General features: G+C 33.2%; 2 protein-coding genes across 11 annotated transcripts in view; one reads left to right on the top strand and one right to left on the bottom strand.

The window, feature by feature from the left end:
• The window catches only part of MYEF2 (myelin expression factor 2), a 38382-nt gene extending 25639 nt beyond the window's left edge, over nucleotides 1-12743 (top strand). For 7 of the 10 annotated variants that reach the window (XM_038580366.1, XM_038580362.1, XM_038580359.1 and 4 more), the window contains one exon: nucleotides 4660-12743. In XM_038580366.1, the coding sequence (XP_038436294.1) occupies nucleotides 4660-4823 (164 nt within the window). In that variant the 3' untranslated portion in view covers nucleotides 4824-12743. Of the gene's footprint in view, nucleotides 1-2724; nucleotides 2765-4659 lie in introns of all 10 variants that reach the window. The other 3 variants (XM_038580363.1, XM_038580365.1, XM_038580360.1) reach the window with 3 other exon arrangements.
• SLC24A5 (solute carrier family 24 member 5) overlaps nucleotides 5397-12780 on the bottom strand; it is a 28067-nt gene continuing 20683 nt past the window's right edge. The window contains exons 4-8 of the mRNA XM_038581106.1: nucleotides 12394-12494; nucleotides 10406-10689; nucleotides 8130-8336; nucleotides 6223-6324; nucleotides 5397-5719 (exon numbers count right to left, since the gene is read on the bottom strand). Of these exons, the coding sequence (XP_038437034.1) occupies nucleotides 5397-5719; nucleotides 6223-6324; nucleotides 8130-8336; nucleotides 10406-10689; nucleotides 12394-12494 (1017 nt within the window). The remainder of the gene's footprint in view (nucleotides 5720-6222; nucleotides 6325-8129; nucleotides 8337-10405; nucleotides 10690-12393; nucleotides 12495-12780) is intronic.

The following is a 12780-nucleotide window of genomic DNA, read 5'->3' as shown; positions in this document are numbered from 1 at the left end:
CAATGATTGGAAGGAAAATAAGTTACGGTAACATAGAATTAAGTGTCTAGCTATTGACATCTATGGAAATTATCTGGCTTGTATGAACTAAATGATCCTTCTTTCTGCCACATCTCTTTATTTTTAAATCTTAGAAAGTTTATTCTTTGTTAGTATGTGAAGCTGCTGCAAGTCAGTAATGACCTCTTTCGCAGTAAAAGGCAGGTTTTTGATGATTTTTTTTTTCCCCCCCTTGAGCCCAAAGTGAGTAAGTATATACTTTAGTTGCTGCTTGGTAAGAGTCTAGTGGTACTCCAGACTTCTTCCCTGGACAATATCTGCCTATAAATGGCCGATTAACAACCCCCTGGTTGTTAAGTATCTATATAGATCTTCCTCGACTTAGGATGGCGTTACACTTAACCTACTGAGCATCATAACCTCACCTAGCCCACCCTAAGAATGCTCAGAATACTTAACATTAGCCTACAATTGGGCGAAATCCTCTAACACAAAGCTTATTTTATAATAAGGTGTTGAATATCCCACGTAATTGATTAAATATCGAAAGTGAGACATTGAATGGTTGTGTGGGTACAGAATGGTTATAAGGACGTGGATTGTTTATCCTTGTGATTGCCTGGCTTACTGGGAGTTGCTGTTCAGTGCCTTCTGCCCAGTATCAGGAATATCATACCAGACACATATCACTAGCTTGGGAAAAGATCAGAATTCAAAGTACAGTTTCTACTGTGTATTGCTTTTGTACCAGCAATGTCAAAAAATTATAAGTCAAACCATCATAAGTTGGGACCATCTGCAGTGGTTAACTGCCCTTGAAAGGGCAAATACTGAAGCTAAAAAAATGTATTTTAGGTTATACTACATTCAGTACATTTCCTCAGCCCTAGGGGAAAATGTGTTCAAATATCCCCAAATGTATAACAAGATAAGAAATAAGTGACTGTGGTAAACATAGATCTCTTTTTATCCTACCCTATGTAATTCATCAGTGACATGCATTTTTAAGAAATCTAAGTATAAATAAGTATACTTATGGGTATAAGTATAACTGACCGATTCAGAGTCAGACCCCACATTAGTTTAAGTTGTGCTAATGGGGTCAAATAGACATAGTCTTTCAAACTTGCTCCCATATTTACTGTCCACTTTAACTGTATTCTGACCTTCCGGTTCAGTGTGATGCAGGACCATAACATATTAGAACCACAGTGTAAAAAAAGGCTTATTTAATTATTCCTCCTATAAACTATGGAAACAAATACAACTTTGTTTCACATATTTCTGTTACGGAGTTTTCTAGACCAGTGTACTTGAACCAGATAGAAAGTAGAGACTTATAGTAGATTTTATTTACCAAAGCACATGGTGCTTTAAGCATAACTAGTGGACTTTTTTTTTTTTTTTAAGATTTTATTTATTTATTCATGAGAGACACATAGAAGCAGAGACATAGGCAGAGGGACAAGCAGGCTCCTTGCGGGGAGCCCAGCGTGGCACTCCATCCCAGGATCCCAGGATCATGACCTGAGCCAAAGGCAGATGCTCAACCATTGAGCCACCCAGGTGCTCCATGACTGGTGGACTTTAACTATGGAATAATTTAATAGTAAAGATAATGCAGTAACAGTAAAAATAATATACAAAGAGTATTCATTGATAGAATTACTTTTTTTTTGTTGGTAAAGAAACACTAAAGCATTGTTTTTTTGTCCTTTATATCATAATTATGGCTACTTGTAGAATATCTGATTTTGCTTTTATTTCTTGTGGTTATGTTACAACTTCATTTGGTAGTACATTTTACTGAACTATTTATTTATCTGTGCTTTAATTTGGCGTATTTTTAGATGTGCTTTTATATCAGCATTTCCCAAAACATATCACAGGATGTTAATAGGCTGGATTAAATAAAGTGAAAAGTTTTCTTTTGGCAGGATAGGTTATTTGTATAAAAAGTACGGCAGTGTTAACTATAACAGCAAGATGCTTGATTATTCTGTGGTACTGATTTCTCATTGCATACTATTTTGTCCTGTACTGCTGTTAAAATAGCAGTTCTGTTTTTGTTTTTGTTGGAATCATACAAGATTGGTAGATATTTAAGTCACTCAAGAAAGTCCTCAAGAGCATGTGAAAATAGCCAGAGGTCTGATTTTAATTGTTTGAAACTACATTTTTTTCTCCTGAATTATTTATCTTTAGAAAAGCAAATTATCTCAATTAGTGTTTTTATGGTATTAAGAAGAAACTTAGAAAACCTGTAGCTCTTGCTGGTTCTGTTCTGCCAAGTAGGGGTTTTTGGACAGTCTAACCATGAAACATGGATATCTATAGACCACTTTCAATAGCCTTAGTGTCCAAACTGTAAGCATGTTGAAGCATCTTGGTCAAGAGACCTCGTCAGATTGAAAAGCCATGAGATCATTATGAGTTCATGAATTTGAAGGTCTGGATGTTGGTTTCTAAACTGAGAGAGACAATTTAAGAGAAAAAAAAAGAGGCTTGTCTTGAAAGATTGAGATAGATTTTGCATGAGATAATTACATATTTTCCTTTGAAGTTTTGAAGATTTCTTGCTTGAGTGAACCTTACTATTATTGCTAATAAACCGATGATGGGATGCTTATGTTAAGTAAAGCCCTAAGTTTTTATAAAAGGTAAAAGTAAAAGTAGAATAAGGAAGAAACTGTAATCTTAAAAGCCCTTGAAAATTTTCCACAGTATCCTTCGGAATCATTGTGCAGTGCTGCCATTTATGAAGGTATGCGTCTTTAATTAAACTTGTTTTTTTCAGGTCCCAGCATTCAAGATATTAGGACTCTGGAAATTGCTCTGTGTCTGTCTTTATAGCTTGCTTTTTAAAGTTTCATTTTACGTTGTTTATTAGAAAATGCGAAAGTTTCATTTTATGTTGTTCATTAGAAAATGTGATTTCTGTGTTTTTTGTTTTGTTTTAACCAATTGTAGGTTATATATTTGAATCTACTTTAATCATGATAATAAAATTTTTTTTCTGGGAACTAGTCTGTTTTATGACTTTTAGAAACAGTTAAAGGCTGCCTGGGTATAAAATCATGGGTTTGGCTCACTATGATATTTATTAACTTAGACCATGTAATTGTATTGAGTGGGTAAGTAGTTGACTACCAGTTGGTTTAAAAAAATGCAGTAATGGTAGGATGCGAAATGGATGAAAAGACAAAAATAGAAGAGTAGTCCCAAGTTGTAAATAAGAAAGCATTCAGTTCAAGACTTAAACAGAAAACAAATTTTTCTACTTATGCATTGAGATTAGAACTGATCCTATCACCTGGAAAAGAGATTATGGGATTTTTTTATAAACTCTTTGCTTTTATTGTCCCCCCCTTCTTTTTTAGTCCCTTTATAGAACTAAGTGTGCTTGCCTTTTAAATTTGTTGCCAGACTAAAATTAGCCCAGAGTGGTTTGGCAACTATATAATATTCAAGGGAAAGGAAATATTATGGTAGGTAGGCACACAACTCACCTAAATCTGTATGGATCTGGTGAGAATACATCCCAGTTTGCCTGGGGATAGTTTCCCTTCGCAGCTGTTATTTATGTATAATTACTAATAACTTTCCATTTAACTCTCTACAGTTTCTAGTTTGGATGGTGGGTTTTTATGGACGTTTTATAACTTGATAAGTGGTAACTAATTTACTCAAAAACTAGTCTCTAGAGTCAGCAATGATATTAACTGTATATGGAATAATTGTCTGATTTTCTTCTTCCTCCTTGAAGCTTCTCTGAGGTTCTTTCATCTGAGTGTTCTTATCACTGTTTTTACTTTTATTGTTTTAAATCTATGATATCTCTTCCATGCCAATTTCCATAACCCATTTGGCGCTACTCTTACACTGGAGTTCAAATTGTGATATTGAATAAATAAATGAGTTTGGCACTGATAAGCAGAGTTAGTGGGACCCTTTGTTGCCTGGTAAAAATTAAAATTCTGAGCAGTTGGTACTATTTGCAGTGATGAAGGAATGAAAAGGGGGATAAAAGGGAAAGGAGAGATTAGGGGGATTGGGCAAAAAGCGACAATTTTTTCTAAAACTAATTTTGTTTAAATTTGTAAGTTTGTTATTGGGCACATTGACTTGGTGGCATTTTGTGCTAGTTTGCCTTACTGCTATAAAATTTACTTCAGAAACTAAAAAACTTTTTAAAGACTTTATTCATTTGAGAGAGAATACTTACAAGCTGAGGGAAGGGCAGAGGGAGTGGGGAGAAGCAGACTCCCAGAAGGGAGCCTGAGTGGGGCTCAGTCCCAGGACTCCTGAGGGAGCATGACCTGAGCCAAAGGCAGACGCTTAACTGACTAAGCCACCCAAACATCCCTGGAAACTAAGAATTAAATATAAGAAATAAATTTTTAAATTTTCTATTTTAATAAAATAGTAAATCCTCAGCAAGTTATTTTGATTCCTATTTTGCATATTTTAACATGTTTATATTAGTGTCTATGAATTGCATTATAGTCAGAATATAATGATGAGAATAATGTTTATATGATGTATTATTTTTAAATCATTAATGTTTTTAGTTATTTACCATTTCATTGGCTATAAGGAATTTCAGACCTGTGAAGTGAAATGAAACTGACTAGTAATTCTATAATTTTTCTTTTACAGGTCATGTAATGTTTGCAGAAATAAAAATGGAGAATGGAAAGTCAAAAGGTTGTGGAACGGTCAGATTTGACTCCCCAGAATCAGCTGAAAAAGCCTGCAGAATAATGAATGGCATAAAAATCAGTGGCAGAGAAATTGACGTTCGCCTGGATCGTAATGCATAATTTCAAACCACGGAACATTCTTACATCTGTTTTGCTGAATCTCCTAGTAAAAAGTCATTTTTTTAGTAATACTGTATGCTTACAAAAGCTGTAAAAATGAACTTTTAAATCTCCCACCAGCTTTTAACAGTATAGTGTGAAATATACTGTGATTTTTGTTAATCTCAAGTTTGGGTTTTTAAAGACAGCAAGTCGGTCATTCAGTTCAAATGAATGGTTATACTGTTTTTAATGAAATAAGCCATTTTTCTTCTTGTTACTTTACTACATAGTGGGATTTGTTTGTTCAAGTTTCCTCAGCTTTTATCAACTTATTGTAAGGTAAAACATAGGTGATTTTTTCAAAACTTCCGTTTTATATATGTAATTGTTCTTGAAAAGAAAGGGCTCAGGCAAATTAGGATGTGATTTGGGTTGGTTTTAAATTACTTTTCTTTGGCGATAAAGAATTACTGTAAGTAAGTTTTAGATTCGAAAGTTCAGGATCTTTTTTATTTGACTTAAATGAAGAAGTGGAGTTTTCCTTCTCTTCCCTCTCCCATCATTCACATTTTCCACATAACACTATTAATATTACCCTCCACAGCCTCTTATTTTATTATTTCCAAGGACTCCAAGTTCATATAGAACTGATAATGTGGCAATCCCCAGGTATAATAACAGACAGACTACTCCTAACTTTCTATCTAATTTCCAGCCATTGAAGTGAACTGCTGAAAAAAGAAAAATAATTGATATGTTGAGAGAGATGGTTATGTAAGTTAGTCCTCTGCTGTTCACTTCTACAGGAGCTGATGCATTTATAAATGCAGTTTTAATAAACCATGGAACACCTAGGCACAGCATATCAAACACGTTGGATCCCACGATGTTAGACATAGCCATATCTCCTTTGCCTGCAGAAAAAACATGTTGTTAAAATGTGCACACCAATACTGTATTTTGTTAATAAGCTTCATAAAAAAACACTGGAAAATTTTTTTGTTTGTTGGTTTTGGAAAATTGTTATATTAGAACAAAAGTCTTACTGAATTTGTATTTTTTAATTTGGGGGGTTAGTATTTAAAGTCTTAACATTTATTTAATAATAATTATCTTTATTTATTAAACCATTTTTTAATAAGGTCTATAGATTACTTGTTGCTTTTCATTCTAATTTAATATGGTTAATTATGATTTAATGCACATTTCAGATAAATATTATTTGGGGGATTAGATTTAGTGAAATTACTCTGATATTAAATAGTAAATCCTTCCTTTTGAGTCACTCTTTTTTTTTTTTTCTTAAAAGTATGTTAACTGAGGAAATAAATATCTTTAAAGGTACCTTTGCTCAGTGTATTTCAGAATAGCCAGTCTTGAAGAATGGGCATTGCAGCTTGAGGGGCCTAGTTCTTACCTTTTCTTGCAACCAGCACACTTGTAATTGTGTCTGGCAGGCTTGTTCCTGCTGCTAATAAAGTAAGGCCCATTACTGTATCTGGAATTTCTAAAGTTTCCCCTGTAATAAACAGAGATACTACAAGTTGCAGATCTTATTTCAGATATTTCCTTTCTCAACAAAAAGAAAACAGGCACATTTAGATTTCACAACTAATATGTACTTAGACTTTACCTAGCAAAATATTTGAATAAGATTGGTAAATTGAAAAACCCAGGTAGCATTAATTTTTAATGACCGCTAAAGATATTTAATAGAATTCTACTAAGGAGTAATTCTTCTACCCCGGTATGCTTACAGAAGGTTTGGATGTTCACTGTTATCAAGGCTGTTGCTTAATATATGCTAATAAGATCGGTCCTTTTCAAACTCTTAATGTGATCAGGATTAAGTAAATTGTTTTTAGCTATTTTTAACCTGTAAATGTTAAGATGGTACATGTTTTTTAAGTCCTACTTTGATGATCCTACCTTAAAAAAGGAAAACAAAAATAGGGTTCTACTTGAGTCTTCCTAACATTATGGTCCCAATTTATTAATTCTGTTAAATTTGGTATCAAGTTCAACATTTGACAGAAATGTGTTCATTCTGGGACATAATCAGGGAAGTTAAAAGTACATGTAACTACTGTTTTAATGTTGCGATTGAAAACTACTTTAGAATCTTTTTTAAGTAGCTGTTTATTGCATGCTTTATATATTGATATTGGAATTGTAATAATGGTTGTTAATTTTTGTTACCCGTTTGCCAGAGTTCATATGTACATAAGTAACACTAGTATTTATCATCTTAGGGGCTGTTCTATAATATTGCTTGATTTTGCTCTTTAACTGATTTCCTATTGTCAAATATCTGGCTGAGAAAATTTGGAGAGATTTAATATGCAAGCTAATTGGACTCTTTCATCTTTCTCATTAAAAATAAGAAATACTCTGATATTTTGCTAGCATGCTATTCTAAGTCATATATTAACTTGGGAAAAGTCAGAGATCTGCAGGCTTTTTTTTGTAAAGGGCCATGTAGTACTTACTTTAGGCTATGCAGGCTATATGGTTTCTGTTGCAGATATTCACCTCTGCCACTGTAGTGTGAAAGCATCCATAGATAATGTATAAATGAATTAAATGAATGGGTTTGATTATGTTCAGTAAAACTTCACTAGCAAAAACAGGAGACTTGGTTGTTTGGGTACACAGGCGATAGTTGGGTCACCTCTGATATGTCCAAGTTAACCTTTTTGGGAGAAGTTTTAATTTTTTTTCCCCTATGTTTATATTCAGTTTTTTTCCTTGGAATTCTGTGGGACTAGAGCTGATTATGGCCAAGCAGTAAGATTTAATTTTTAATCATGAAGATAGTAGAACCTAAATTTAAATTTTATTTTATGCCCTTTTCACCCATTTCATAGTTTGTTTATATGTCCTTATTAAAAAGCAAAATGAAATGCAATCCAGTTAAACAGTGAGCTCACATTGTTATCTCAAAATGCTGGCTCCTTGCTATATGTTTCATTATGGAATGGAATTCAGTATAAAGAGTATATTGTGAACCTCATACAGTGTGATTTAATTATTAGTGTAATAGGGAGATATCCTGTGTATTTAATTTCATTTATAAGAAGATCCGTGGCCTTTAACTCTGGCCTATACAATACTGAGAATATAGTTGATATGTAATATGCAACTTAAAAACCCTGAATTGATCTTGTTGGTATATTAATATTTTATCTTTTTATATCTTTAGTCTTTGCTGAAATAGAAATTTCCTCTGTAACTAGATTACTTTTAGTGAATATATGCAGTTTCTTCTTCTATAAAACTGATTATTTTCTTTATAAATTGTGATCTTGTACTAAAGATACATACCAGTTATTGTGACCATCCAAACCAAGATATATGTAAATGCAGATATCCACAGTGCTGACATGAAAAAGGTTATCATAAAATAATTTTTCCAAAATTTTCTTCTACAATCTGGTGTGGTTAGGAAAAGTAAGGTAATAATAGGAAGGGATAGTACCCAAAAAATTCTTTTTAAGTCTGCTTCAGGCATGTTGAAAACACTTGGTGGATCTGTTGAGGAAAAAAATAAATGATTCTGAGTTTTCTCAAATGGCCAATTAAGTTGGAAATGTCCATTTAGAAAGCTATATTGAAATAAATTAGCTGTATCAGTTTTTAAGAGGCTATTTAAAACATTTGAATACCTCATTACTGATATTGCTGGCAAAAAGAAACTAATTGAGACTTTAGGGCAGACAGTATAAAATGTTATACTCAGCATTTCTTGTTTTGGGGCCTTAAATCCATGAAAATCTTGGGTCATCCACTAAATATATTGGACGTAATGTTTATGAAGTACTGGTTGGACTTTCTTTTGGTTTTCTACAGTGTGGATGGTAATTTTTAGTAACTTTTTTTGCTTTATGGTATTAACCTGACTTCTACCTATTATAACTATTATACTTGTCTTTCTTCCTCAGTATTGATGTTTCTAGCCTGCCCTATGTATAAGATAATGCATACATACTTAGGACATATAAAATAATTATGGCATAATCTTTTTCTTAAGTTGAATATTCCATTCTAATTTTCATTGTAAGTGAATTTTGGAGGCTTGCTTCATATTTCTCTCTTAACATTAGTTTACTAAATTTGGAACTCACTACAGTTCTTATGAAGAACCTTTAAGAAAATAGCAACTAGCATGAAACCTACAATATAACTTCTAAAACTTTGAGTATGTTCCTTATTCAGTACGTTTTATTAAGTTAGTGGAAGACAATAATACATTCGATAAAAATAAGCATTCACTTTAAAATCATTTAAAATTTGCATGGCATTTACAAAATAATGTACCCATATATTGGATCAAATTATATTACAACTAATACTAGTAAAATAACTCATAAAAAAATTTGCCAAGCCTCAGCCAATGGGCCACCAAGTAAATTTTAGATATAATCTCAGTGTAATGAAAAAATTTAGAATGGTCCTTTTGAATTTCTTGTTATAAAATTCAACTTAGCAATATGTACCACTTGAAAGGCTAAAAAGTATAATTTTTGTAAGAAGGGAAGAAGTTTTGTTTTAATTTTTTTAGGTGGTAAATTAGAGTAACTTCCCTTCCTAATGTACTTAGGTAAATTTAGAATCTGTTTCATACAACCACTTTGTAAGAAGCTAACCTATAAATTTCTATTTCTGGCCATAGATGAATTTGACTTCTACTAGATATCTAAATGTTTTGCTACTGCTTCAAATGACATACTTAAAACTCAAATGTTTCTTTTTTCCCATACCATCCCTTTTTCTTAAATTCCGAGTTTTTGTAAGTGATGTTCCCATTTTCTCAATCAATCATAAAGCCTCAGAATTTTCTCTTTTCCCTTTCCTGACCTTTTCTGGTCCTTCTATTGCCTCGTCTTGGTTGATACTTCCTTTGCATTGTCTTTTTTATTCCTACTTTCCTTTATCTAGGCGTCTACCAAACACATCAGCTATTTTAGTAGCCTCTTACAGACTTCCATTTCTTTTATCCTCTAATTCTCCTGCTTCATAAGCCTGCAAAGACTTGTGTACTAGCATTTAAGACTCTTCTGTCCTATTCTTTCCTATCTACCTTTTCCCTGCTTCCTTATTGTGTACATTCTGTGCTCCAGGTATGCTAGTACATGAATAGGCCTTTTGCTCATATATTAATTCCTTGGCATTAATTTACAGAACATACTTTACCCTTCTACCCCTTCTACATGATAGTTTACATAATAAACTTCGTAGCTGTTACTTATTGGTCATAAATCAAGTCATCAGCTAAAATCTGATCTATTCTACAAGGCTCAGTTTAAATGTTCCCTTTTCTGTGATAATCATGCCTGTGTAGCCATCAGATTTTATACAATCTGTCCCATTTAGGAGCTACAGTTACACTTTTCTCTTTACTTAAACCTTCATATGTTAGCTATTTTCTTTTTTCTGTACAGCATTGGAAGTTTCTTAAGGATAGGACCACCTCTTCTTCACTTCTGAATCTCCACGGTATGTTTTACATAATAAGCGTGTGTAGTAATTGCTGAATTGAAATGAGATTCTTAAGTTTTTCTAGTGAATAGACTTACTAGTGGGCATGATGGGCTTATTACCTTCAGAAACCTGACTTAGATCATGTAAACTTAAAGGAAGCTGAGAGTAGCCAGACTCTTCATAAAATATCCCACTGTCAGTTCTTGATTGCCGACGGATGAATGGCTCACCCTCATCTTCCCATCCCATCAGTGGCTGTTGTTCACTTCTCTCCTCCATAGCTTCAGCAAGACAGGTGCAGCAAGGACTGAATTTCTTTATAATATATTGGTTAATTTTAATGTCAAAACACAGCACCAAAACATATAATCCATATATCAAAAGCAGTAAAGTTCCTTCATACCTATAAATTAGAAAACTTTGTTTTAAAATTAAAAACAAAAGTTTTTTTTTTTTTAAAGAATTAATAGCTTTTGAGCAGTACCTGCTTAATAATTTTCTGGCATAGCAATAGAACAAGCAAAGAATATTTCTAGATATATTTTGGTTTTCTAAGATTTGTCCAAACTTGGCTACAGCATTATTAGAAATTTATTGATGAAGGCTTGACAATCCTTTCTATATTTCAACTAAAACCAAGAATTATAAACTCATCTTTATTTAGAGATTCTTTCAATGATAGGCATAAAAAATGCTTTGAAAATAATAATTGTGGATTTTCAGAATAAAAGTTAATGAATAATGATGGGCTTTCTTCATCTCAGTTCATTGGCAGCAAACATCCCCCAAAATGTATAGTGATTATAAAAGAATGTTAGTTCATTTCAGCTGTGTCTATTCAAATCTGGTATAAGAATTTTATGTAAAATATTCAGAATATATGAGGCTTTGGGACTTCTCGATTTACTGAGTTTTTTTTTTTTTTAATTTTGACATAACTGAATTTGGCTTATATTTATACAAGGAAACGAGGATAGTCTTTAAAATAAAATTGTACCTTAGGCACTGAGAACTGTTGCCCTGTACCCTGGTTTCCTAAAGAGTTAAGATTAGCTAATACCATTACATTTGAACCTGTCATTTACCTTTTATTTTATAACCAGTGAATTTCTGCTACAGCTGAAAGCACAGAGTTCTTGATTTCCCTAATGGAGGGAGTATAAGCTTGGATACTCTCATAGTCATTGTCTCTATAGAGACAACTGCTGAGTCTCAGAAGGATCCTTGCTATATCCATTGGTCTTTCTTCAGAAGACAGACCAGATTTTAGGATGATTCATTTAGAAATTGTTCTCCCTGCTAGATTTTAAGTTTCTAGTCAGCAGGTATTATGCAGGGTTGCTAAGTTGTAGTTCTCCAGAAGGGTGCCATTTACATTGTTTTCTATTTTTCTGGTATCCTCTGGCATTGTGCAGTGCACAGCCTCTGTGGCTGTGCATTGTACATTTTTCTCCCTCTTTTATGATTCCTAGCATAGTGTTTTAACGCCTAGTAGATACCTGGTTCTTACTAGTTGAAGAAGTTACTAGCTACCCACTGAGTCAATCTCTGTTTCAGTTTCTTGAAACGGCAAGATACTGGGAGGTTACAAAGAAAGCAAACAGTTGTTAATACCTAAATATTGTTAATTCTCAGAGGAAGAAGGCTGTACTTCCTCTTGTTAAATGAACACTAGAAAGTTGGAAGAATCTAGATTTTAAAATTTACTTCCTCCCTAATTTCTCTCCAATCCTGTGACCATGAGCACTTCTAACAAAGGCAAAGTAAACAACCCAATAGATGAAAGACCCAACTGATGGGGCTTGAGTGGACAAAGGGAAGACTTTCTGAACAGGCAGTGGGGTGAAGGAAGATTGGTAATATCCAGTGATTAGTGAGACAAGGAAACTGACATGACTAAAGAAATTTCAAAGAAGGGAAAAACCCAACTGGCAACTGTGATGAGGAAGTTAGCTCAGAGGCATATGAAAAAATGTTCTAGAAGTGGCAGGTAATTGAGAAGTGACTGAAATAACATTTCTGAAGAACATTGCTAAACCATTGGAATCTCATAAAATCCTCTCTGTAATTGTGTTTTACATAAGAGTAACGGTTATTTCAAGCTTACCAGTAAACTTGGTTGTCGAATATTATGCCAAGAACTGCAGCTACACTAATTGCATATGCTGCACAGTCTCTGAATAGGGGCCAACATGATAGCGTTGAGACCTGTAAAATGACAATTTACTGTTTCCATTACACTGTAACTTTGAGTACATGCTTAGCATAATACTGGAATTGTATGTAGTTAAATATTGTTATCTTTTGCATTTTGCTTAGAGAAAAAGGAATTTTAAGAAAAATTGTGTTTCAAAACCTACTCTGGTTTTCATAAATTTGACCAAGAGCTATTTGTGGGTTAACTTTAAATGGAATACATGTTTTTCTACTGATTAATAAATTTGATTGAACACATTACTAGTGCCTTGTTTGTTCTAGACTATAAACAATTTAT

Source organism: Canis lupus, chromosome 30, assembly GCF_011100685.1.
Source record: "Canis lupus familiaris isolate Mischka breed German Shepherd chromosome 30, alternate assembly UU_Cfam_GSD_1.0, whole genome shotgun sequence".
NCBI lineage: Eukaryota > Metazoa > Chordata > Mammalia > Carnivora > Canidae > Canis > Canis lupus.
The sequence above is the reverse complement of the archived record's forward strand: the minus strand, read 5'-3'. Positions and strand labels throughout refer to the sequence as shown.